The sequence below is a fragment of the Rhinolophus hipposideros genome (assembly GCF_964194185.1).
Source record: "Rhinolophus hipposideros genome assembly, chromosome: 18".
Taxonomy (NCBI): domain Eukaryota; kingdom Metazoa; phylum Chordata; class Mammalia; order Chiroptera; family Rhinolophidae; genus Rhinolophus; species Rhinolophus hipposideros.
The window spans coordinates 47,385,413-47,412,032 of NC_138064.1; the positions used below are offsets into that span (position 1 = coordinate 47,385,413).

At 35.4% G+C, this 26,620-nt stretch overlaps 1 protein-coding gene across 3 annotated transcripts in view; it reads right to left on the reverse strand.

Moving 5' to 3' along the window:
• Positions 1-26,620, reverse strand: part of RELN (reelin) — a 518,204-nt gene that overhangs the window by 348,790 nt on the left and 142,794 nt on the right. For all 3 annotated transcript variants that reach the window (XM_081080324.1, XM_081080323.1, XM_081080322.1), the window contains exon 3: positions 13,599-13,734. In XM_081080324.1, coding sequence (XP_080936450.1) covers positions 13,599-13,734 — 136 coding nt within the window. The remainder of the gene's footprint in view (positions 1-13,598; positions 13,735-26,620) is intronic.

Genomic DNA, 26,620 nt, shown 5'->3' on the forward strand with positions numbered 1-26,620 from the left:
ACAAAATGATTCCATGCCAAATCCCTTAAATTCCTCTTTTGAAGTTTAAAATTAATTTCCATGGTTGCTCTTCTATAATCCCCTGTCTTTTAAAAAATGCAAAATATGCTTATACTTTTTGAGAAATCAGACAAAGTCCCAAATATCCTGAGTATGTGCTCTACTTTTAAAAAGAAAAACCACACACTCATTCTCAGAAAAGCGATTCATCAGGGAGTCTAATTCTATAATTAATATGAACAAGGTAACAATTTGCTTTAAGTGTCCATTCATAATGTTAAATCAGTGTTAAATTATAAAGAACTTCCATGGAAATACACAAGACATGCACACTGATTCTAAATGCAATTCATTATGAGCAGCTCTATTATCCTGAATGGCAAATGAATTCTTAATAATGAGACACTTGATGTGTTCTCCAGAACTGGGGTTGACAAGAACACCACTTAGCTTCACTTTCTAATAATACTATAGCAAGTAACTGATAAAGCACATATAGTTTTCAATTTGGAAGCAAAAACTTAAATAAAATGATGTTTTACTAAACCTTTTTAATATAGTCTGTTTCTTGTACAGACTTGTCAAAGGTTTTGCTCTTTTATAAGCTCATCTTGCCCCTACATCAGCAGTCCACAACAACAGATGCTGGAATAATTAAAAACCTATCACTATAGACTTTTCCATCACATTACAGACTAGGAAAATGAAGGTGGTTTATGGGTGTCCTCGTGTCACTTTATCCACCTCTTCGTGGCTGACATGAGGCTGTAATGTGGATCCTCGCACCTCTACTCCTGCAGGAAGCCTGTCTCTGGGGATCACTTGCAGAAAATAGGACATTGAGTCCATAATTAAAGTAATCTCCTTCCAGGCAGATGTTGCAGTTGGCTCTGTTATCACATATTACAAAAGGCATCTTGAGGGTTATAAAATGTGCAGCAAATAGCTTTGGAGATGAAAAACAGCAATTTTTCATCTAATTTTGATCCATGGACATGTAAGCACTGTATTGCTACTTTTTGGTTTTGAGCCAAATAACGATTATGGTGCTGAGATGAGCCAGGCAGTAACCAAAATTAAACAATACTTTAGCTTTTATCCTCAAAGTAAGAAAAGCTCTTTTGTAACAATCTTTGCACTTAGCAAATAAGGGTGCCATCTCAAATCTGAGCATTAATGCCTACAGGCGGATTTAGAAGAAAGGCTTAGGTAGCTTAGTTTTATAGTCATACTTTCAATATGTTTGCTTAAGTTAAAACCAGGGATGGATTAAGGGACCAACAATCTTAGCTCCTTTGCAACTAAAGTGTATATTTTTAATTTGAAGCATTTCTACTGTTTATCTTTTATATATTATAATATTTTAGAACATTGTTCTTTGAAATATATGTGAGCCCAGAGAACTAACATGCTCATATTATTTATAATCCCTTCTATAAATACTAGCAGTGGAAACAAATGGAGATTTGACTAACACATTTTTGTTTCCAGCTTAGGACTTGTCAGTATGAGTAATCAAAACCTGACCTCATTATTGTGAGGTGCTAAAACGGAGATGGAAATGATTTGGTTTAATATTTATTTCTCAGTGCTAAATAAGACTGCTGAATATGAACTGATTCGTTTTAAAAGAGGTTGTCTTAGAATTCCTGGAAATATGTGGTTTAAATATTTTATTTCCTTAAACGGTGCTTTTTTAAAAAAAATTTTAACAACAAAATTTTACATAGACTTGGGCCTTCAATTTTAAAAGTACCATTTAATAATATTAAGCTTTATATTCTGCAACAGTCTAAATAGAATTCAAAACAAGAAAAATCTTATTTCAGTTCATTAACACTAGAAATGTTTGTATTCCAGCACTTTAAGCCTTCAGAATTACTACTTAGAAGAGGAATTTATGTAATATCATTTGAATTATTAGATAAAAATAAACTGTAAATCAGAATTTTAAACTGTTGATAAAATTTTGTTAAATGACCCAGTTGATGTTTCCAGAGCAGCTAAAATGTTACAATATAAAATCAGCTGTCACCAGTGCATGGCTGAAAGTTTAAATAGTATAATATAAACCCTAATTCTCTAACACAATCTTCTGGTACATTTGTGCATTCACTCATACATTCATGCATTCATTCATTCATTCAGCAAATTATTAGAGAATTTTTGTCCAAATAATCTTATAATTTCATGTTTTCTCTTTCTTTCAAACCAGTTACATATATATATATATATATATATATATATATATATATATATATATATATGTTTATATGTATATGTATACATATAAATGTATATATATTTAAATGTTTACTCCTACATGCAATTAAAATATTAGAAAATATATACTCAGTATTCTGCCATTTCAACAGTTTTCCATTTTGCATGTTTCTTTCAGCTCTGTCTATACATGTTATTTTGTTCTTAGCTAATTGCACCTCATCCTTAATATTACTAATTTTTATTTGTTTTGTCTGATATTAATATAGTGACATACACTTTCTTTTTGTTAGCATTTTCCTGGTATGTCTTTTTTCTTCTCTTTACTTTAAATGGTTTTGTGCTATTTTGTTCAGGTTGTCTCTTGGAAGCAACATATTGTTGGATTTTTGAAATTGCATTCTGAAAGTCACAGTGCTTTAACCGGTAAATTTAATCTGTTTACATTTATTGTAAATATGTATATGTACTTATGTTACATTTTACATTCCTGTGCTTTTTATATGTTTTCCTATTTTCTGATGGGTTAATTTTTGTTTATTCTTTTCCTTATCCCTGCCCCTATTTTGAAAGACATACTTTTATTTCTATTCTATGCATTTATGTTTTTAAGATTCTTTAACTAAGCCTACAACCTTCTTCCAGAAAAATTGGAGTACCTTATAAACCTTTAATACCAATTTCTCTTTCTTCCAACTTACACATTCATGTTGCTTAATATTGTAGTTATTTTTTGCCTTTAAATTCTATCCTAGAATAGTTACTGGTGCATAGTCTATATACAAATTTATTTGCATATTCAATGCCTAGAATTTCTAACATGCTTGCTGATTATTGTTAATTATTGTATCACACCATAATTTCATGCATCCTATATATTTATTCTGAGTTTTTCTTTTTACTGAAGCACATTCTTTAAAAACTTACTTTAAAATGATCTGTGTGCAGTAAAAATAATCAAATCTTATTTTTTTGGAGAATGTCTTTATTTTGTTGTCACACTTGACTGATGATTTATCTATGTATAGAATTCTAAGATGACAATTATTTTCCTTCTCCACCATTCCATTTTCTCCTGGCATCTCTTCTTGTTGATGAGAAGACCACTGTCAAAGTAAATTTATAAGTAATCTGTCTTTTTTCTTTGGTTGCCTTTGAGATTTTCGCTTTCTTTTTTTAAAATTAAATTTATTGGGGTGACAATGGTTAGTAAAATTACACAGGTTTCAGGTATATAATTCTGTAATACATCATCTATATATCACATTGTGTGCTCACCACCCAGAATCAGTTCTCCTTCCATCACCATATATTTGATCTCCTTTACCCTCCTCTATCATCACCCCTCCTCTCCTACCCTCTGGCAACCACTAAACTGTTGTCTGTGTCTATGAGTTTTTCTTTCTTTGTTTGCTTGTCTTGTTCCTTTGTTGCTTTTAGTTTTATATCCCACATATCAGAGAAGTCTTTTTCTGTCTGAGTTATTTTGCTTAGCATAATAATCTCAAGATCCACCCATGTTGTCCCACATGGCAGTATTTCATCTTCTCTTATGGCAGAATAGTATTCCATTGTGTATATATACCACATCTTCTTTATCCAATCATCTATCAAAGGACACTTTGGTTGTTTCTATGTCTTGGCCACCATAAATAAAGCTGCAATGAACATCGGAATACATATATACATACATATATATATATAAAACGTGTTTCCCTGAAAATATGCCCCAGTTAACCTCATCACCTAGACAGATGCATTTAGTACGTTATGACGATGTTCCAGAAGAAGATGACATGACTATATTTGAATAAATGTAGATTGTTGTACATGAAAAAATAAGAAATCTCCTGAAAATATGCCCCAATGCATCTTTTGGAGCAAAAATTAATATAAGACCCAGTCTTATTTTTGGGAAAATATGGTATAAGGCCCGTAAATATGGTATAAGGTCTCATTTTTGAGGAAACACAGTATTCATCTATATATATTTTTAACAGATAAATAAATGTTTTCAGATTTTTTGGGGTATATAGCCAGGAGAGTGATTACTGGGTCATATGGTAATTCTATTCTTAATTTTTTGAAGAAGCTCCACACTGCCTTCCGTAGTGGCTGTACCAATCTACATTCCCACCAGCAGCGTATGAGGGTTCCTTTTTCTCCACAGCCTTTCCAACACTTGTTATTATTTGTCTTGTTGATGATAGCTATTTTAACAGGTGTAAAGCAATATCTCATTATGGTTTTGATTTGTATTTCCCTAATAGCTAGTGAAGTTGAGATTTTTTTCATATATCTGTTGGCCATTTGTGTGTCTCCTTAGGAGAAGTTTCTGTTCATGTACTCTGCCCATTTTTTAATTGGATTGTTTGGTTGTTTTTTTTTGTTTTGTTTTTGAGTGTATGAGTTCTTTATATATTTTGGATATTAGCCCCTTATCGAAGGTGTTGTTTGCAAATATCTTCTCCCATTTGGTTTGCTGCCTCTTTGTTTTGTCAATGGTTTCTTTTGCTGTGCAGAAGCTTTTTAGTTTCTCTTTCTTTGATGTTCTGAAGGTTCACTATGATCTGTATCAGTGCTAATTATTTATCTTGTTTAGCTAGAAGAGACTCGTATCTTCCTTAATTTTAGAAAATTCTCTATTATCTCTTAAAATATGCCTGTGCTCATTCTTTCTTTCTATTCTCTCCTTCTAAAAATCTATTAAATGTTAATTTCTAAACTAGGTATTCTTCACCAAGTTAATATTGTAAAGTCAGACACCTCATATGCTGAGTTTCTCTTTCTCATAAGTGACTTATCTTTACCAAAGGTTCCAGTTGGGTGACAAGCTTCTTTGCTGTTTTCCCAAACAGAGTTGGATAGTACTTGGGGTTCCAGGCTCCATGCAGTGGGCCCAGTTCTAGCTCCTTCTCTTTCCCTATTTCCTGCTGTCTTTGTAGGAGATCATGACTACTGCTCCAGGCCGCACTCAGGTTAAAACTCTAGGCCCAGGACCTAAATCCAGGTTTAAAATACCTGTCAGTCACCCCAATGTCAGCTCCCACTTCCTGATTCAGCTTTGAAACCTGATGTTTTTCTTTCGTCTGGAGCTTCATGTTTTCCCTTTCTTTCAAACCAATTTTATGTATTTTTAAAATGTTTACTCATTTTAGCTAAAGTTTCTATGTGATTTTAGTCGAAAGAGTTTCTGCCATGCCAGCTCAGTGTTCCGTGATACCAGAAGTCCTCTGTAAATACAATTTTAATGTGTTTGAAGTTGTAGACTTTTTTTTATACTTTTGCCACTTAATATTCCAAGAATGTCCCAAATTGTAATACTGTCTCAATAATACTATAATAATAATTGTAATTATTATTTTAAAAGTGACATAGAGTGGTAATACAGGATGGTAGTTAAAAGGACACATTTTGGATCCAAACAGACCTAGTTCTGCAAGCTCTTTAAGCTCTTCCTTAAGTGATAGTGGTTCTGGGAGAGTAGAGGAAGTTAGTAGGCTGCCTACTCACTAAATGGAAGTTGTTATTTTTACTACTACTACCATCAATCATCATCAAATGGTAAAATTCCATTATTACTCAGTTTCATGTTAATAATGAGTAGCCTTCCAGCCAGCTAACTGCAAATGTTAGGTACATGGTTGTACATTTTCATGGGGTAAGGGCACATTTGAAAAAGCCCAGAACTTAACACTGTGACAGGGAATAAGAGGGGGGGTTTGCAGGGTAGGGACTGTACCTCAGGGGTGCAGGGAGGGTGAGGAAAGGTGCCTTAGCCCAGGACAGCCTTAAGCTCTCTATGGGAAGGTAACCAAAGGGAACCCTCACTTGTCATACTTGCCCATAGAGTTAAGGACCATAGAAATTGATACACTAACAAACGAAATTAAAATGAACAGTTAGGTGACCAGCTTTTACATAAAACTGCCTATTTGGACAAGTTAGCAGTTACAATGGTTCAAGTTCACAGGACAATTGCAAAATCTTAGCTTTACTCTACTCCTGTACATTCTTTGAAATATATGGCTATATTCTGCAAATGTTTAGGTTGTATTAGAAGAAAAGATAATTCATTCAATTCTCTAAACAGTGATGCACACTAGAACTTTTTGTAATGATGTAAATATTCTAGATCTGTGCCGTCCAATATAATAGTCACTAAACATATATGGCTATTGAGAATGTGAAATGTGGCTAGTGCAGTTAAGAAACTGAATTTTTAATTTTATTTTACTTTAATTAATTTAAATTTAAATAGGCACATCTGTGTCCTACTCATATAACTACCATATTAGAAAGTACAGTTCTGAACAAATTTTAGAATATATGTGTGTGTGTGTATATGCATGTATGTGTATGTGTATACACAAATATATGTATATACACACATCTATGCATGTGTATATATATCCATACATATATGTCTGTATATAAATACACACACACATATATCTAAATAAATCATGGGGATAAGATAAGGTCTTTAAAAAAACTTAACTGGAAGAAGCAATCAAAATTTTATTTCATATTTGTAATAATACCTTACTATTCAGAGATTTTACTAAAAGTAGAGCTAAGTAAATTCCTGCTGCTAGTATATATTATCTAAGGGACTATACTGGCAAACTAGTTTTTGTTGCCATGAGAAGCACTTACGCATATTTACCTGTTACCCAGACATCTTTTTCATCACTATTTTTGACTGTGTAGACAGTTTGAAGAAAAAAATAATTTCACACTTGAGGCCTCTAAAACTGGTTTCATCAATTCTAATAATAGAGAAATAATCCAAATCTCTGCCCATGTCTCAGTTAGGAAATTTCTTTCTTTTTTTTTTTTTTTTAACCCTAGGTAAAGAGATTTAATCGTTCCTCAGGAATGCCACGAGTCCATGCAAGGCCCCTCTTTTAGTCCATTTTTGTCTCTTCTATTAGATACAGAGAACTGCTAATAATTGTAATACACAAAATTTTTAGATTTACTGACTTCGCTCTTTTTGTTTTCACAAATGTGCCATGTGATTTCAAGTCGGAAGTGCTAAGTAGAATAGCAGTCCCATCTAAACCACAAGGCCTTGTAATAGGAGCATCTCATGCATTCCAAACCTCAGTTCATTTACTTAAATGCCCTCCACAATTATGATTCTGTTACATGAGGGGAAGGGAAGTAGAAAAGTGTAAGTTTGCCATAGGGCTTTTATTTTGGGCGGGGGCAAAATGGGGGGTGTTTGTTTTTTTCCCTCTAGATTTAACATTAGAGAAAACGAATATTTCTAGTTAAAAAATTTAAAAAAGCAGATTTAAAAAACAAAAATCAAATTCAGTAACAACTGTTTGCTACGGAATAGAATTCCTCAGATGCAGGTCCATCTTTGAATCCTAGTTAAAAATATTTCATTCAGTTCCTGAAATAGAAATTTTTTGTCACTATAAAGCAGTTCCACTTCTCTGATGGTCTTATATTCTGAAACAAAGAAAAGTGTCATACTGAGACTCCAGTAGATTGCCCTAATATAACCAGTGCTGTTTACATTGTGGCTTAGAAGAAGTGGGAAACATAGGAAGGGAAAAAAGAGACAGGAAAAAACAAAGGGAGTAGTTTTGCCTTTTGAATATTTGTTATTTTTTAAAAATATGTTGTATAATTAATGAAAATAATTTCTTCACTCCTTCCTGCAGATTACTGGACATATTTTATCTCACTGTTTTACCACACTCCCTAAAATTAAAAATTAAATTCCCAGGAACTTTCCTCATTTTCCAAAATGTTGATAAATAAGAACATCCATTAGTCCCTGAACTTAGACTGTCTCCTTGTCCAAGCCTAATTGGCTATTTAACTTTGATGCAAAACAGGGTCCTACGGGGAAGTGAGTACTATCATATCAGTGAGGCTCCCAGTCATTCACTTTAAAGGATAGGTAATATTTTTTATCCTGTCATTCAAAGGTACATTTTTGAGCAGCACTGAAAAAATTGTTTCAAGTTGGGAAATGTCTATTTAAAAAATAGAAAACTGGTCTATTGGAAAAAACTAACAGACTTGTGATTTAGTAGACAGATGAAATTCCTCCTTTGGAAAACAGTATATCTGGTTTTGTCAAACAGTGATCTGAAGGATATGATCATTTCAGCCTTACAGGAGAAGTAATTTATTTTTGTAATAAGCTATGTACAACCTAGAAAGTAAAAAGACGTGTGTATGTATCAGCTCTTAACATCCTTATCCATGGATATGAATGCATTCCCAGTAAATGCGTCCATGGGGGCGTCCCTGATCTTATTTCAAATGTTTAAGCAACAAGACAATTACATCTGTGATGTTTTCTTTTGATGGAGGGAGATAAATAGGCAACCACACTATCTTTCCTAAAGAATCCTCCAGACAGACTGGAATGGCTATCATCAAAAATTAAAGGCATCTGGGATACACTCAAGACAGCACTTCAAATCTCTGCGTCTGCATTAGTTCGACAGTTCTCGGTATTCAGAAACTGCTAGTGTCTTCAATTTTTTAAATGATTTTTTGTCTTCTTGTTTATTGTATTTTTAATAAATTGTCCCTCTAGGAGAATCTTCCTTTAAAATATCAAATGTTCAAATGTGGTTCACCTATACGTCTTTGCTGACCTGAGTTCATTCTTTGTTGTTGCTTCAGTATCTTAAATAGAATATTGCCTGATTCATTCTGTTCCCAGTTTTGAGGGAGTTTACTTAAGGTCAAATTGTCACTAATTGAGGCATAAATCTGATCTTCTTCTATGTTCTGTATTTACTCTAATGATACCCTAGCATCTCTGTCCAAGCAGTTGAACCTAAATTTAATTCTAATGGCGATAAATTTTGCCGTTAATTCACGCATTTCCCCCCTATATAGAATTCCTTTGTGACAAGGGACGGGATATAATCAGCATTCAAAGAATGAATGTTATACACATCAAACTGAAACCCACGTCTGACATATGAGTCCAATGTGGTCTCCACATTTCAGAAGTTTAAATCAATACTTGATTAAATTGATATTTGACTGAATTAGATAATACTATTATATATTATATAGAGGTAGAAATTTCAAAATGAGGATAGGAAACACATGTTGGCACTTAAAAAAGTTGAACGGTTCTTATACCACACTATAAACTCTATTATTTTTCATTGTATCAATACCATGGGTATTTTACCATAATAAAATTAATCATTTTAGAGGCAACTGCAGTGAAGTGGCAAAAATCACCTGCTTAAAGAGGGACTGCCTTCTGGATCCAAGCTGTCAATCACTAGGTGAGTTACAATAAACAAGTTATTTAACATCACTGTACTTCAATCTCCTCATCTGCAAATTGAGACAATAATAGCACTTACTTCACAGAATTACCATGAGAATAAAATAGATTAAAAGATATAAACTACTTAGAACAATGGCTGGCCCATTGTAAATTTACAAAAATATTATTAATTAATGTTGTATTTGTTATTTTACAACCCCCTTCCCTGGTAGCTTCTCATTAACTTTTAGGGTTAGATGGCTTGGAGATTTCCTTCCTTCCTTCCCTCCTGCCCTTGTCCTGTCCCTACCTTTTCACCTCTCTCCTCTTCCTCCTCCTTCTTTTATCTCTGTACCCTCTCCTCACCTTTGTGATTTTTTTTTTTGGTGGGGGGGAATTTACATCCAAGAACTTTGCATAATTAAATGCCTCTTTTAGCTCGAGGCTGACTAGTCACTAAAGACTAATCATAGAGACAAAACAAACTATACTGTCATAAGATCCAGATACTAAGCAGGTCTCTGAGTGAAATTATTACTTAAAATGTAAATGCTATCAACAGGTATCATAAAACTAATGATAAAATAATTTTAGTTACTGATATGTTTTATACATCTGTACCAGCACAGCCAGTAACTTTATCCTCAGGCCATCCTCTCCTCTCTGTCTCTCACATGATTATTTTTAACGAGTAAGGCAGTAAAAAGACAGCCCAAATGACTATGTGGCTAAGTGGTTTAGCAATAAAACTGGGTTTATTCATACAGTATGCCACTTACTCTTCTCTGGAAAAGGCACACACAGCACATTATGTAATTGTTTGGGATTTCAGCTCAAATGTTCCATAATTCTTACTATGAGACTTTTTAAAAAAAGATTTAAATAGATAAGTGGGATTTACAATCACAGAGTTCGCATCAAATACCGGGTGTTCTAACTTGAGATTACAAAATTGGATGCAGTGTTGATTCAACTGCTGCTCTCGAGAGGCCATATACATGGCAAATGATAAAAATTAATTGCTGGATTTCTTCAAATCCAAGACACCATAAGTTGTAAGACATTAAGAAATAAAGTAAATGCTGCCAGTTATAGTTGTAAGATGCAACTCTACTCCAGAGATTCCAAAATATAAAAGAAAACAACTGTATCTTAGAATCAATGAACTATATCATTATTAGCTATTAAGAGATATTTACTGAGGGCCTTCTATTGTCTGTAATTCGGTATTAGGAACTATCAGGTATGTAAAAATACCTAACACAGTCCCTGACCTTGGGGGATTTAAAATACACTTATTAAAGAAAATGCAATTGTGACAAATTAAATGATGTAAATTAACTAACAATATGAAAAAATTATACAAAATATATGACAAAAGCATATAAGCATGGCTAAAGTTTAATTTCTAAAAAGGAATTCTTCCTACCTTAAAAAAGTGAAAGCTTTGGTTTTGAGGTTAGTCACAAAAGAGAATCATGATATATTTACGTTCAGATGCTAGAGGTTCTTGTGTTATTTTATTTTTGTTTAATGTTTAAAATGAATGTTGATCATCAGCAATCCCCTTCAAGTATTGCTGGGTATATACTATTTATAGATACTCTTTTATATAGCTATACTCAATAATAAATAGTGTAGTAAGGAACAAAAGTAAGAAATTGCAAGATTTTAGTTCAGAAAATTTCAAATGAACTTCTTCAGTGGTCCATGTTCAATCTCTAATTTTCCTGTACTCTCTCACAAACTAGTAACAAAGGACTTAAACAAAAGCACCTTGCTCACATAAGAACAGCTATTATATGTGATGTTCAACATAGTCATGGTTTACGAAAGCAGAGACTTAATGTTAAGAATGATAAAAAAATGCAAATTGCATCATCAAAATTTTATTGAGAAATATGACTGAGGATGTATAAATTGTTTTGCAGTCAGTAAAAATTACTTCTGACCAAACTACTTTTCTCACCAATTGCTAAGAAAACATTCTTTGAGGTTAAGACTTAAAATACCTAAGTTATTTCTCAGAGGAAAATAGAGTTTGATATCCTAGCAACAGTGAGGCCATAGCCATTAAACATAATTTTTAAACAGATTCAATTAAAAACTATATTTATTTGAAAGTAGGCAGTTCTACATTGTTGACATAAATTTACTTTGTGTTCTATCTTTCAAAACAATAATTCTTGTTTTAAATTAAGAAATCATGCATGGCAAGAATTTAAATTATCCTTCCAAGTGTAAACATGAGTAAGATAAAGTATGCCAAAAGAGAGAGTCAAAGATTACTATTAAAGTAAAGGAAAAGACAACACTGAACATCATATAATTCAAGGGGTGTTTTCCATGATTTCTCTGTTTGAGACATTGTACCAACTGTTGGAGAATCAGAGAAAGAAGAAGTTGTCCCTGTCCAATCTAGTCTAATAGAAAAGGCAAGAAATTAACTGAAATAAGTATAGAGTAAAATATAATAAGGACTATAATAGAGCTACAAGCAAAATGTGACAATACATATCACTTCTGTTGCTGATGTCTTGGAAAGTTTTATAGAAAAGTTAGCATTTTAAACAGGGTTTGAAGAATGGGTAGGATTTTAACAATCGGAGTTGAGAGAAATAAAACATTCTGGCCTAAGGAAAAAGCATGGAGAAAGAAAAAGTCATAAAATGTTTGGGGAATTGTAGGACGTCCTATCAGAAGGAACACACTATGGGAGATAAGAGAAGATGATGAATAATAGCAAGATTGTGAAGAGCCTCTCAAACCCATGCCAAAGGGCTGGCCTTTGGAAGGAAGTTTTGGGGTATCCAAGCTTTGGGCGATCAGAGATGCACCTTAGGAAGATTAACTGGTTAACAGTGTGCAGGATGAACTGGAAGAGGAGTGGGCTGAAGGTGAACAGACCAGTTAGGAAACCATTGCGATCATCTTAGCAAGAGGTACTGGAAGGAACAGGTTCACTTCTGAAAAACTTTCTGAAGGAGAAATGATTGGATTAAATGCCAACCAGCTGGGTGGGACGAATCTGCTGTTTGCAGTCTGGTAACCCAGAGGATAGGCAGAAAGAGCATATAATCCGCGATGTGGGAGCCATGGGATCCCTTAACACTGAACTGCAAGTTACTAAAGGTAAAGGAAGGGTAGTGGTAAATTTTGGAGTATGCATATTTTGTGGGATTTTGGTGTCTGAGCAGAAGGTTGGAATACAAAACCATTCAAGATGGCTTCCAGCTCTATTTTGCCTGACTGTCCATAGAATGCTGTTTATATTCTGCCTTTGACCTTATTCCATTGGCCCACCTACCCATTCAACAAATAGTGAGTGCTTACTGTGTGCTGAGAAGTGTTGAGACAATTGGAGCAAATCGGTGAACAAGATAGAAAAAATTCTTGCCTTCAAGGAACTTGCACATCAGCAGACAGGGACAGACAATAAATAATATACATAATTAAATATGTATATATCATGTGTTATAACACATGTTACAAAACATGCTATGGGGTTAAAAAGATGAGTAAGGAGGCTGAGGAGAGGTGATTCTGGGGCCGTGGTCAGGGCCTAGTCTACGTGGAGAGATGTTACAAGTCACAGCCTTTGAACCATAGTGCACTGTTTATCTAGGCATGCTCATGACATTCCCCAGTTGCCTCTAATGAAAGCACATGAAAGAGCTGTGAAGTTTCTACAGAATCCCTGGCTTCTCACCACCGTGAATCTCTAACTGATCATATTTCCCTCTCGTCACTAACGGCCGGAAAGCACAAAGCTGTTTGTGGTCTTCTTCCAAAACATGTAGGAAGCCTCAACAAACCATTTTTTCGTACCTGTTTTCATCCTATTTTATGAACAACAATTTCCTATTGCCTTGATTTCTTCACATACTTTTATCTTATTGTGTGTTTTTGTCACCTAAAATCCAATTTAAAACTCTTGAGGTATTTATAAATATGCAAAAATAAACTGCCCAAGTTACCTTTTTTTAAAAAATGTTTTTGACCTCTATTTCACACCAAAATTAGTGGCTTTAATTAAGGTAAAACTTGTTAAAATACTACCTCAAGTGAGGTGTATCTACTTTCGTATTGTCAGACACTAAGTACTTACATGAAATTCACACAGCCTGTGCCAGCAGGTGGGGCAATCCAGACGAAGCTGAGGTTGGTTGTGGGCAGATGACTCACATGAGAGGCCACCACGCTGCACATAAACTGGTTACCAAACTGGTGGTCAGACATGATCCCTGAGAGACAGAAAGGAAGAGATGTTGTGAAAACAAGAAAGCAAAGTTTCTGTTACCATGGCATAACATGATGTCTATTTTCGGGACATGTTTCTTTTATGTTAAGATTCATCATGTCATTTGGATTTCCCATCAGTTATACAATTTTCTACTTTCTATAGTTAGAAGAAAATTAATCACTTAAAGCATAATTGTTAAAGAGCAATCTACTAAATTCTCTGCTATAGTATTAGCTTTGCTCTGATTTTGTTGATTGGTCTTTGCCCATCACCGAAAGCCACCAGGAAGGACCACACCAACAACATTACATGATTGAATGTACTAGAAGTGTCTACAGCAGGGAGACCAAACGCGATTGGGAACTGGAAGGTATCTCAGTAAGAGGATGCTCGGAGGAGTGTATTAAAATATTCGGGCTGGCGTTAGGTTATTTTAGAGAGCAGGGTGGTCAAGCTGTCCCCAGAATTTCCAAATTTGAGTACTGAAAGCCCTACATCTTGGGAACACCCTCACCCCAACGCCAGCCCATCCTATTGGGAGGCTACAGGGAAAGGTGGCTCTGCTTCTGGATTTGGTGCTATCAGAAAGTAGGGGCAATTTTATCACTAAGTATATTAATATCTACCTAGGAGACATGAGGAATGCAGTAGGGCTCAAGTCGTGATTGATAAAATAGTAGCAGCTGCATATTAGCCTGAAAGAGGGATGCTAGTCATTTTGGTGGCTTGTACCACGTTCTTGTTTTCGTCTGTGCTCAGACATGATTACAAGTGGTCTTATTTTTCTTTCAAACCATTAGTGCCAGAGTTGCCTTGCCCAGTGTTGATGCTCTGTGAAACTGCTTCTACGCAACAGGAGAACACCATGGGCTAGCCATAGGTACCAGGTCAGCTCTTAGCTGAGCTATCAAGCGATGCTTTTTAAATTTTTCAATAAGATGATTCTCTCAGCTTTACCTCAGATATAAAATATTAATAAATAACTCAATAAGAAGAAAATAAATCAATTTTTTTAAATGGGCAAAAGACCTGAACAGTCACCTCACCACAGATGGAACAGAAGCATATAAAACGATGTGCAACATCTTATGACATTAGAGAATTACAAATTAAAACAACAGTGAAATGCCACTACATACTTATTATGGCTAAAATCCGAAACACTGACAACATAAAATGCTGGCAAGGGATGTGAAGTAACAGGAACTCTTATTTGTTGGTGGTGGGAATACAAAATGTTACAACTACTTTGGAAGACAGTTTGATATTTTCTTACAAAAATAAATATACTCTTACCATATGATCCAGCAATTACACTCCTTACTATTTATCCAAATAAACTGAAAATTTACATCCACACAAAACCCTGAACAGTTTATTTACAATTGTCAAAACTTGGAAGCGACCAAGATGTCTTTCAGTAAGTTAATGGATAAATAAACTCTGGTACATCCAAACAATGGAACATTATTCAGAGCTAAAAGGAAATGAACTATCACACCATGAAAAGACAAGAATAAATAAATGCATATTACTAGAGAAGCCAATCTGAAATGGCTATATACTGTATAATTATGACTATGTGACATTCTGGAAAAGGCAAAACTATGGAGCCGGTAAACAGATCAGTGTTTGCCAGGGGTCGGGGGGAGGGAAGGATGACTAGGCAGAGCACAGAGGGCAGTAGAACTACGCTGTCTAATCCTACAATTGTAGAAACATGTTATCATGTATTTGCCAAAACTCACAGAATGTACTACACCACAGGGAACCCTAATGTAAAGTATGGACTTTGAGTGACTATGATGGGTCAATGTAGGTTCATCTGTTGTAACGAACATGTCACCGTGTGCGGGATGGTGATAGTAGCGGACGTTGTGTATATGTGGGGACAGGGGTATACGGGAAATCTCTGTACTTTCCACTCAATTTTGCTGTAACCTAAAACTGCTCTAAAAATTAAAGCTAATTAAGAAAACACTGCCAGGAGTGGGCAGTTAAATAAAAATTCATTTACTGGCTTTGTAAACTTGTACAAACGACTTACTGTCTCTGAAATCTAGTTTTCTTGTCTGTAAGATGGAAATAGCATGTCCCTTCTATCCTGAAGCCACTGAGACTTACATGGCTCAGTCTGTATGACAGTTTCTAGCACAGCATGTTTGGATGGGTGCCCTTTCTTTATGTCATCAGAGCAGATTAGACATTTCTCCATTGCACCTGGTCAGCTTTCCAAGGAGTTTATGAGGGACTAGGTGTTTAACCTTGATATTCCAAACAACTATCACAATACCTGACACATCACAGATACTCAAGAAATGTTTTCTGAATAAATACACGAATCATGTAACTATAAAAATAATAGACAACAGAAATTATATTACATTAACTAGTGAAATAGGATCTTCTAGAATAGAAAGCTATTCAGAATAGGTCATACTGGCCAAAGAAATAGAAAAATGAGTCTATATTGTCCTACCCTAACAATGTGCTTTTTCTCATTCGATGTTTTTATTTTAAGCTGCATCTTGAGACAAAATTCAAGGCCAGAGAAACCACAAGGTTGGGGAGGCTATGAGACTCCCAGGGAAATCACAGAGTGCTGAATGAAGGTGACTCAGGAATTGCTGCTCCCTCTGGTTGGGCAGAAAGCAGGGATCCAGTGTGTGGAAAATGATACATCTGCAGGAGCAGCCTGACCAAAAAGGAAAACAAAAGTTCCAGCCACAATCATGTGGGAAGGGAAATGAATCAAACAAAATGAGTTTTCAGGGTTTCAGAGCCTTGTTAACAGAATTCATGTTCAAGTATCTCCTCATTCCTCAAAACTCCTCGAAGTGAGTCTAGGCTGTATATTACTTATAGAATTTTATAAGGTAGCTATATTGTCATAATTACTGTATGCCCTACCCTGGATAAATATGTCACAGAACAAGTCTTGCAATCCAACAGTCTGGCATAATAGTCCCCCAAAGTGGGTCCCAGAGATTCTAAGTTAACTGGTCTGGGGTAAAGCCTGGGTACTGGGAGTTTTAAAAACTCACTAGGTATTTCTAATGTGTAGCTGAGAGCATCCATTAAAAATGTGTCTTAGTAAAATGCTGTCTAGAATTCAGGGCTTAGAGTAATATCACTACCGTGTCAATATACAGTTTGAAAGTATCCGGCAGTGTCTTACATAATGGCTTTGAAAGTAACACAATACACTCTATCCTCTTAACCACTACTCCTAAAACCATCCCAAATGTGTATTCTGAGGCCCTTTTTATGTACCTTCAAACACCATTAGTGTGCAGTGTTCTTTTCTTTTTTAACACAGAGCACTGGCATATTATGCTATAACATTGGCCAGAGTTGCAATTATTAGAAATCTATTTATCTTAATATCAACCAGTTATGGGGGAAAAAAACTAATACAGAATCTCTACTTTGCATCAAACATTGTGTTAGACCTTCGGGAGGTACATAAAAGATATTTAGGACAGAGTCCCTACCCTGAAATGACTTGAGCCTGGGAAAAGAAAACTGGAATAAACTCAAGTTCTAAATGAAACAGCTAGAAAATAAGTAAATGCTACTGGGTAGTATTCATGAAAAACATAAAATAGCAGAGAAAGAGTGATTAATATGGACAATTACAACAATGAAAACTAATGCTTACTGTGCACTTGCGATGGCCTGGTACTCTTCTCTGTGCTTCGTGAGTGTGAACTTATTTAAGTCTCTTGAAAACTGTCTGAGGGTGGAGCTGTTACCTTCTCCATTTTACCAATTAGAACACTAAGATAACGGAGCTGAAAGAACTTACATATGGTCATTGAGCAAGGGGACAGTGTAGCCTGGAATCACACCAGTGCCCTTGCTACAGTCAGACATGGTGCTATGGAAGAGGGAAACTGGAACCATGTCGAGGAAAAAGCTAGAAATCGCCATACTCGTTTGTATTTACATGAAGCAGCAGGGAATAATCAGAAACTTCCCTCCCCTCCGCCACAGACTACTGCCTGACCTTGGTAAGATTCCTCTTTCAAGCTTTAGTTCCGACATCTGCACACTGCTGGTCCAGGACCACTAAGACCCCTTTCAGTAACATAGCTCTCTGAGTATAATTTCAATGAACAGAACAAAGATGGGAGGACATCTCACAAAGGCAGACATAATGAGCAAAGGTGCGCATATAAAATGAGAACACCAGGAAAAGGAGAGCAGTCAGAGTCAGCTTCCAGTGCTCTGCGAAACACAATTTACTGCATCTGCCACAGTGATCTTCTTAATGGCTTTTGTGTCATGAAAGACATATACCGTCTAATTAATATATGTGATTGGGAAATCTATTCTTGGGATAACTGAAATTTGAATTTGATAATGAATTTAAACTTGTAATGCTGTTTTCCCTGTTGCATGCTGGATAATAAAAAACAAATTGAGTTTTTAACATTGCTTGGAAAGGGGAAAAAAGGATCTGTAATAAAAGAATTTAATTATACTGCATATTTCAGGGAGATACATACATATAAAATACATGTGTCTGTAATGTAGTTAAAATAAATATTTTATTTTCATGTGGGATTTTTTTTCCCCAGGAAAAGAAGCTATACTTTTCCCAAGAGAATTGGACTACGAGAGAAAGTAAGCACTTCAAGAAGTGTAGCTCAACTCTAGGCAAAGTGAAGTGAAGTATATCCTTTAAACGCTGAAGTTCTACAAGATTGATAACTGTCTTGATTTTAGCAGGATTTTAAAGCATCCGTGGTATAAATACATTTCCCTTTTGAATATTGTGTACACATATTTTAAAAATAGAATATTCACAATCTTATCATTTCTATGTCAAGAGACAATCAATGTTACTCTTTAAAACAATTATTCCTTTGACAAAGTATGAGTGTTTGAAGTTCATTAAGTCAGTCAAATCATTGGATATCTAGTTAAAAATGTATAATATTTGTCTTCTAATCCAAGTACTGCTTAAAAAATAGGAATTGATACCAGAGTTTCTTTTCTCCACATTACACTTCTGCAAGATGAAGCTCACATCGTTAATTGTTCTAAACTTGCTTCCATGATCCCTTTTAAGACAGTGATACACATTTCTATGCCTTCTGGGATGTCATTTTCCTTGACAAGTCTTCAGTTATTTTAAGTTTGTGACTAAACCTTGCATGAACTCCATTTTCCCTCAGGAATACTTCTCTATGCTTTTAATGTGCACACCTTGGGTCTTCAGAACTGTAACTAGAATTTCTATGATCCCCCATCTCTAAAATAAAATGTACATATCCTCATAAAAAATGTAGACTATTCACTTCCAAGAAATATACTGAAGAGTTTATTACCCAAAATAACCAAAGTAGTGGGAAATTTATACATCCATGTTGGGTTTATTCTATATTTTGTAGATTAAAGATGTGGATTACTGAAATCTGTTTCATTTTTAATTTGCCATGGTTAGTGTGAAAGTGGGTTGAACATGCCCTGGTTTATTTTTCATGAGCTTCAAGATCTCAGACATCTGTGGATGGGAAATCACCAAAGGGCAAGTACACTAAGATTTGTGTTTGTGAAAAATGTAACCTTCATATATAAGAATGATGAAGCCTTAAAGTTATTATTTTTTTACTTCAAATACTTTCAGAAAGTTTGATAGAATATTTTATCAGGAAGTTTAGTAAATGTATTAACTTCTATCTCCATAAGACGTATAAGATAAAACAAATACTTAAGACGATTTCTATTTCCTTTTAGATTATCAATTGCTCTTTCTTTAAAAGTGACAGCTAAAGGCTTTCACTAGTTAATAAAATATGGACTCTTCTGAAAATCTAGTTTCGAAAGTTAGTGTCATATTGTAAGAGAAGAGAGAAAATGAATTATGGCGTTCCTTTTTGTCATTCTTTAATCTTTTCATTTGATACAAATACGAAGAACTGTGTACCTACATAATTTGATTTGTCTATTCTTTGCCTTCTTTGCTAGGTCAATGTACTCAAACATTTCAACAAAGCTAAACACAATTTTATAGGCTGAAAAGTAATCACAGAACTTCCTGAAAACATCCTTATTGCAGCTTATCTGTGAAATACCATCAGGATGAAAATGGATACGAAAACAGCTCTGAAGTAGTGCAACAAGATAATGAACAGCACGTGCACTCACACTCACATATATACACTGGGGATGCTTAATTTTTAAAACATTAATTTGATGGCATTTGATTTCAAACTTAAGTGTAGAAGCAAAAAGTACTAAAACCCTTTTAGAATCATTCTGGAATTGGATATCTATGGGCACAAGTTAGAAAATGTATGAGGCGCCATACTCTTTCCACATGTCTTGTTGGTTATGTAAAAAGAGCATATTCTAAGTCAATCTGTTTCTTTCCTCACTCCTTGCAGGTACACAGATGAGAATTCTTGCTGTTGTCCTCCCTCTGTTCCCCTCCCTGCACTACCATTTACCCAATGCCTTCTCTGTGCCAGTGTTTTACCCACATTATGACTTTACTACCAGGGGAGAGGGGGAAGGCTGACAGCACAGGTCCTGGAGGCAGTCAGCCTGGGTTCAGACCCTTGCTCTACCACCAAGAAGTTGTGGAATCTTGGGCAAGTTACTCAAACACTTCATTCCTCAGTTTCCTCCCCAAGGAAATTGAGATGATAATAATAAGGTGGCTGTGAAGATTAAGTGAGGATATGGCACATAGTTAGCATTATATGTGTTAGCTATTATTATCATCCCCATTTTAGAGATAAAGGATAATTATCAAGAACCGGTGAATTGCAGTGACTTGCCGAAGGTAAGAGAGCTAGTAAATGGCACTGAAACACAGGTCTAGCATCCATCTTGCACTGTCCACTGGCTTCCTCCCTCTGTGTTTCCTTAAGTAGCAGCAGCTCCATTATGAGACACTCCTGTTCTGATCAACAGAAATTCTCCCAAATCCAGTGATGGAGTGCAAAGTGAGCAGGAAGAGGGTGCCTCCTCTAGACCGAAGCTCAGGTTCCCTCTCCCTCTCCCTCCTCTCACCATCCTCTCTCCCTCCTCTTTCTCCAAACACCTTAATTTCTCATCAGACAATTACTGGATAGCCTATGTCCTCTTGGTAGACACATCGCTGAGTTAGATACAGATTGAGTGAGAGACACCTTTAGGTCAAAAGTGCTCCCGTAAGGGGCAAAGCCATCCAGTGACCCTTAGGTCTATGTGGCCACTGAGTCTGACAGAGCAGTGTCCTTTCCAAAGAGCTATGTGAAGTCTGCACTGTCTTTAACGGAAGCTCTCCTGATACACTGGTTCCGTCCCTCCTAATGCTGCATACCTCCCTCCCTTCCTAGTGGCTTGGTGGTAATCACTACATGTCGCCCCCAGCCTTCCCAAACTGACCACACCATGCTGGGTTTAGAACTATATTCCACCTCACTACTGGGCACCTTTTCCTTTGATTCATTCTGCTGTGTGTGGCTTCGCAGCACAACTTCCAGTCTAGAAGCTAGATTTTACACATATACCGGCCGGAGAAATCCAAAGAGGAGGAGGCTTCAGAAATAAAACCATGGAAAAATAAAGAGCTGAAAAGAGCTTCAGCAGGGCTTTCTTTAAAAAATAAAATATCTTGCATAACTGAAACTTTATATCCATTAAAAGCAACTCTTCATTTCCCCCTTCCCCAGCGCTCCTGGCAACCACCATTCTATTTCCTGCTTCCATGAGTTTCACTACATTAGATACGACACATCAATAGATTCATGCAGCATTTGTCCTTGTATGACTGGTTTATTGCACTTGGCATAACGTCCTTAGGTTCACCCATGTTGTCACATATGGCAGGATTCCCTTTCTTTTTTAAGGCTGAATAATATTCCATTGGATGTAATATATATACCATGTTATCTTTATGCATTCTTCCATTGATGAACATTTAGCTTGATTCTATATCTTGGCTATTGTGAATAATGCTGCAATGTACATAGAAGGGCAGATATCTCTTCGAGATCCCGATTTTAATTCTTTTGGATAAATACCCATAAGTGGGATTGTTGGACCATATGTCAGTTCTATTTTTAATTTTTTGAGGAACCTTCGTATTGTTTACCATAGTAACTATACCATTTTACATTCCCACAAACAATGCATTGGCGTTCCAATTTCTCCACATCTTTGCCACCACTTCTCTTGTTAATTTTATAATGGTCAACCCAACTGGTATGAGATGATATTTCCTTGTGGTTTTTCTTTGCATCTCCTTAAAAATTAGTGACGCTGAGCATCTTTTCACATACCTATTGGTCACTCACACATCTTTGGAAAAAATGTCTATCCGTGTCCTCTGCCCATTTTTTAATCAGGTTATTTGCTTCTATGCTACTGAGTTCTAGGAGTTGCTATTCAGCAGATACAATGTTTCACTTATGCAAGATGAGTAAGTTCTGGAGTCCTGCTGTACAGAATTATAGTTAACAATACTGTACTGCGTACTTAAAAATTTGTTGAGAGTAGATCTTATGATAAGTGCCCTTAAGAAATCAGTAAATGAATGAATAAATAAACAAACAATAAAAAATTAAGAAGAAAACAAAACTAGAGACTGTTGCTTTGTTAGATTAACTCCAGGCCCATCTGTCCTCTTCTTTCCTCACTGACAAAGAATGGCTCAGTTGACCTATCTAGGAAGCTTAATGCAATACTAGAATTACTATCCAGAATTCTGGTTGAGACATCTGCCTATCCTAGTTTAAAAAAAAAAAATGAAGAAGAAGGAAAAGAGAAGACCCTGGAGAGAATAATAAGTTAACGTTTCCTGAGTATTTAATGATGCAGGCAAAGTTATGACTGCTTTGCAAAGATGAACTCATTTATTTATTAAAAAGTCTAATTATTATTATTATTATTATTATTATTTCCATTTTATAGATAAGCAAACTGAGGATTAAAGAAGTTAAAAAAATTGTCTAAATCACTACTCCCTGGAGGGACCACTAACCACTCGAGACCCAGCCCTGCCACTTTTTAATGGTGCCATCTTGACCAAGGTTACTTACACTTTGTAGTCTTATGATCATTCTTATTTAATATGTAGATAATAATAAGGTCTCCTTAAGAGAACTGTGGAAATGATTAAGTAATAATTCATGGTGTGAGAATTAAATGCTAAATTGCATGTAAATTAAGAGTGTTCGTTAAATGTTGAAATTTTATTTGCAGATTGAAGAATATATCTCCATCCTTCTTTAAATAAACTCCCCTTTAAATAAGTAAGTTAAGTGAACTGCAGATGACCCAGGCTTATCATGAAACCCAGGCCAAAGCTACCAACAGGGGCATGGTAACACTTGGCTAACCCCCGCAAGCCTCTGCATGTAACAACAGGATCTGATTATCTTAACTCTACCTTCAGATTGGCTGACCTAAAAGAACTGTCTCCTGCAAGGCTATCTCTAAGTAACCAGAGACTGCTATCATATAGATCTAGCCCCAGGTCAAACTGCTTTATCAAACACTTTATTAATGTTTACATAAATAAGCCCACTTGAAGTCTTCAAGCTTCAAATGCCCAACATCTTAAAGGAACAGTGAATTTTCCCCAACGCTCAGTCCCCAACTCATATCTCAGTCTCCTAGCTCCAAGTTTCATGAGGATGAGTCTAGTAGGTGAAAACTAAGCTACAGGTCTTCACACCAGAAAGGAAGTATGAGAATTCTTTTGGAAATGGCATTACTCACAATGTGGGAAACTGTGTAAAAATTTTGGCAAATCATACTTACATGTCTACTACAGATGGCAAGTTCAAAGTCTATAAAGTTCTGGATTTCCTGATCCAAAAATAGCGAAAATAACTGATAATCTTAAAAGGCCATGACTTTGGGGATTATTTCCATGAATCCATACATTGAGTTATTTATCCCTTACCTTCAATGAGCGTTCTACCACAGGAAAGCTATTGCTTTATAGCAGTCAATCTATTTGATGGACAGGAGCAAATGCTCCCCATACCCTTCCTGGACAGCATATTTCCCAAAAGGTAACATCAGGACAGAAGATGGGCCTCTGCCTTCTGACTCCAGATGGTGTAAATCTGAACTAAATGGCAGAGCCTTCAAACAATCAGAGCTCCTATCTGGTTTAGACCTCTAAACCAGAGGAGCTTCAACAAGTTAGCGTGACATTTATTATCTCAGTTCAAGAACACTATCTAGTCTTAGACTCATTATTAACCGCTCCCTCCGCACCTCAATCAATCAATCATCAAATCCTCCTTATCTTACCTCAAAATTTTTTCCGCTGTGCCCCTGCCTGCCTACCCTTCCCACTATGGCCTTATTTCAGGCTTTCATCATCTCGTTTCTGACCAGTGCCAACAGCTCCCTAATTGGTACCTTTGAGTTAAGTTTTGCCTCCTCAGGCTAATTCTCAATATCTAAAATGCAAATGTGATTTTATCATTCCAGTAATTTAAATCCTTCAGTGGCAATCCATACTTACAGAAGTAAGAGTAAAGACCTCAACATGACACACTGCCTTCTATTTATATCTATGGGCTCACTTATCCATGACCCTTGTTGAAAATTCATACTCCATCAAGACCAACTATATAATTGCATGTATACATCTATGGTTTGCTCTTGTTCTCTCTGCCTAAACCAGGGTTCAGCACACATGGCCCTTGGGTCAAATCTGGACCATGGCCTGCTTTTGTATAACAATTGAGCTAATAATAGTTTTATATTTTGAAAAGTTGTAAAACAAAAAGAAGAATATGCATTAGAGATCTACCCTTAGGATCCGAAAAGCCTAAAATATTTACTATCTGACCATTTATAGAAAAAGTTTCCTGACCGTGCCCTAAAGAGCCCTTTCTTCCTCTGGCTTGGCTAAACACTTACTCATCACTTAGTACACATATGAGATCACAAATTATCTTCCTCATGAAATTTTCTGTACAACTCCTCCCTGTATCCGAGGTTAATGTTAGGTGCTTCTTCATGCTCTTATAATTCCAGAGAATATTGTTGTTGAACCTACTCATTACATTACATAGTTAACTGCTTGCCCCATTAGATTGTTACTCATGTGTTATAACTTTTTATCCACCAAATCTATGATAGGCACACAATACATGTTTATGGAATAAATTGTTACTGAATAAAGACATTACAATTGACATCATATGGTATCAAAGTAATTTAAATTACAGGAGCTCTCCATGGTACTGAAGAGACTTTGTCTACAGCTCCTTCCTATAGGATGTCCAGAATCCTGTTTTATGCTGCTCAATTTCCTTCACTAGTCTCTATCATGACTTCATGACTTTTTCTGCCACTTACCAGTCAACTTCCTATAGAATCCTAACTAACTCTTGTCAAATTCTCTTCTGCTCCAATTAAATGTACATACATTTTTGTCTAGAAATTTATTGCTCACCAAATAGCCATATGCTTGCCCACATTTTCCAGGCTCTTTGCAGTTCAAGGGGGCCATGTGAATAATTTTGACCAATGGGATATGAGCAGAAATGAAGCACAGAATAGATAATCTGAGTTCTCCACGTTCCTTTGTTGCCTTGATGGCAATGGAAGCCACACACTTAGACAGCATAGCTACAATATAGAAATACCTTAGATTGCTGAATCTGCAGTCTTTGACTCTTATCAAACTGTTGAGTTAAGCTATGACTTGGGGGTTAATTTGTTATCACAGCAAAACTGAATTTCCCTGATTAACGCATTCTTTTAACAGAATGCTTATCACAGTTTGTTTACTTCTATTTCCCTTATAGATTATAAGTTTCTTGAGAGAAGCGATTGATCTTATTGATTTTGTACTGCATAACTCAATAATTGTTGCTAAATGAATCAACAGACTTTAAAGTCTACTTTCCTCTTTTTCATATTCCCTACTCTCAAAAAGAGCAACAATGTGTTTATTTTACAGTAGCCAAAGGAAAACTGTTGTGAGTGTAAACTGTATAGTCATAGTCAACAGGAAAGACCCGAGAGACAAACTGCCTGGGTTCATATCCCAGCTCTGCCTTACACTAGGTATGTCCTTGGTAAATTATAAGTAAATCTTCTTGCCTCAGTTTTCTTACGTGTGAAATGTGGGAAACAATAGTACTAACCTATTGGGTTACACAGTTAATGTCTGTAAAGTGTTTAGAACAATAGTGAGCACATAATAAATACTATAAGTGTTGACTGTTACTACATTGCCACAACTTTGTAGGAACCCTGAATTTCTATCCATGTCCTAATGACTTAAAAATCAATGATACTGTTTTCTGATAAAGGCATTTCATTCAATAACTCCAGCCTTTGTTATCTGATAGAATTAATAATTTAAAGAATATGAAATCACACATAGTATGTAAAACATTATATTTTAAACATGTACAATATTACAATAATTGCAAGCACTGTATCTGTTTACATCATGGTAGCAGCTTATATACCACAAGAAAGCATTGACAGTCAATGAATTCTGATGATGAAATATATTTCATCATGTTTTCAGTTCATCTGATTCCAAATGAGATAAAAAGAAATACCAATATATTTTTAAAGAAAAATCACAGGAAATGTTGTTTTCAAATATGATGTATACTACTTTTATTTAAATTTTATTAAAATCCACACTCCCCTGAGGCAATAATTTGAATATTGGATCAGAAAAAAAAGAGCGTTTCACATTCTTTGGGGTTAAATGATTACAAAGTAGTCCCAGAAATTCTTAAATTCCCTTCATATTTAAAATAAATTAGGAAAAGAAAAATAGATGAAAAACAATTATTTTAAAATTGTTATAATTTATTAACTTGAATTTAAGCAAAGCATATTGCTTTGACTAAAAAAAAATACTAGGGTTATTTGAATACACACTCACTTGAATGATC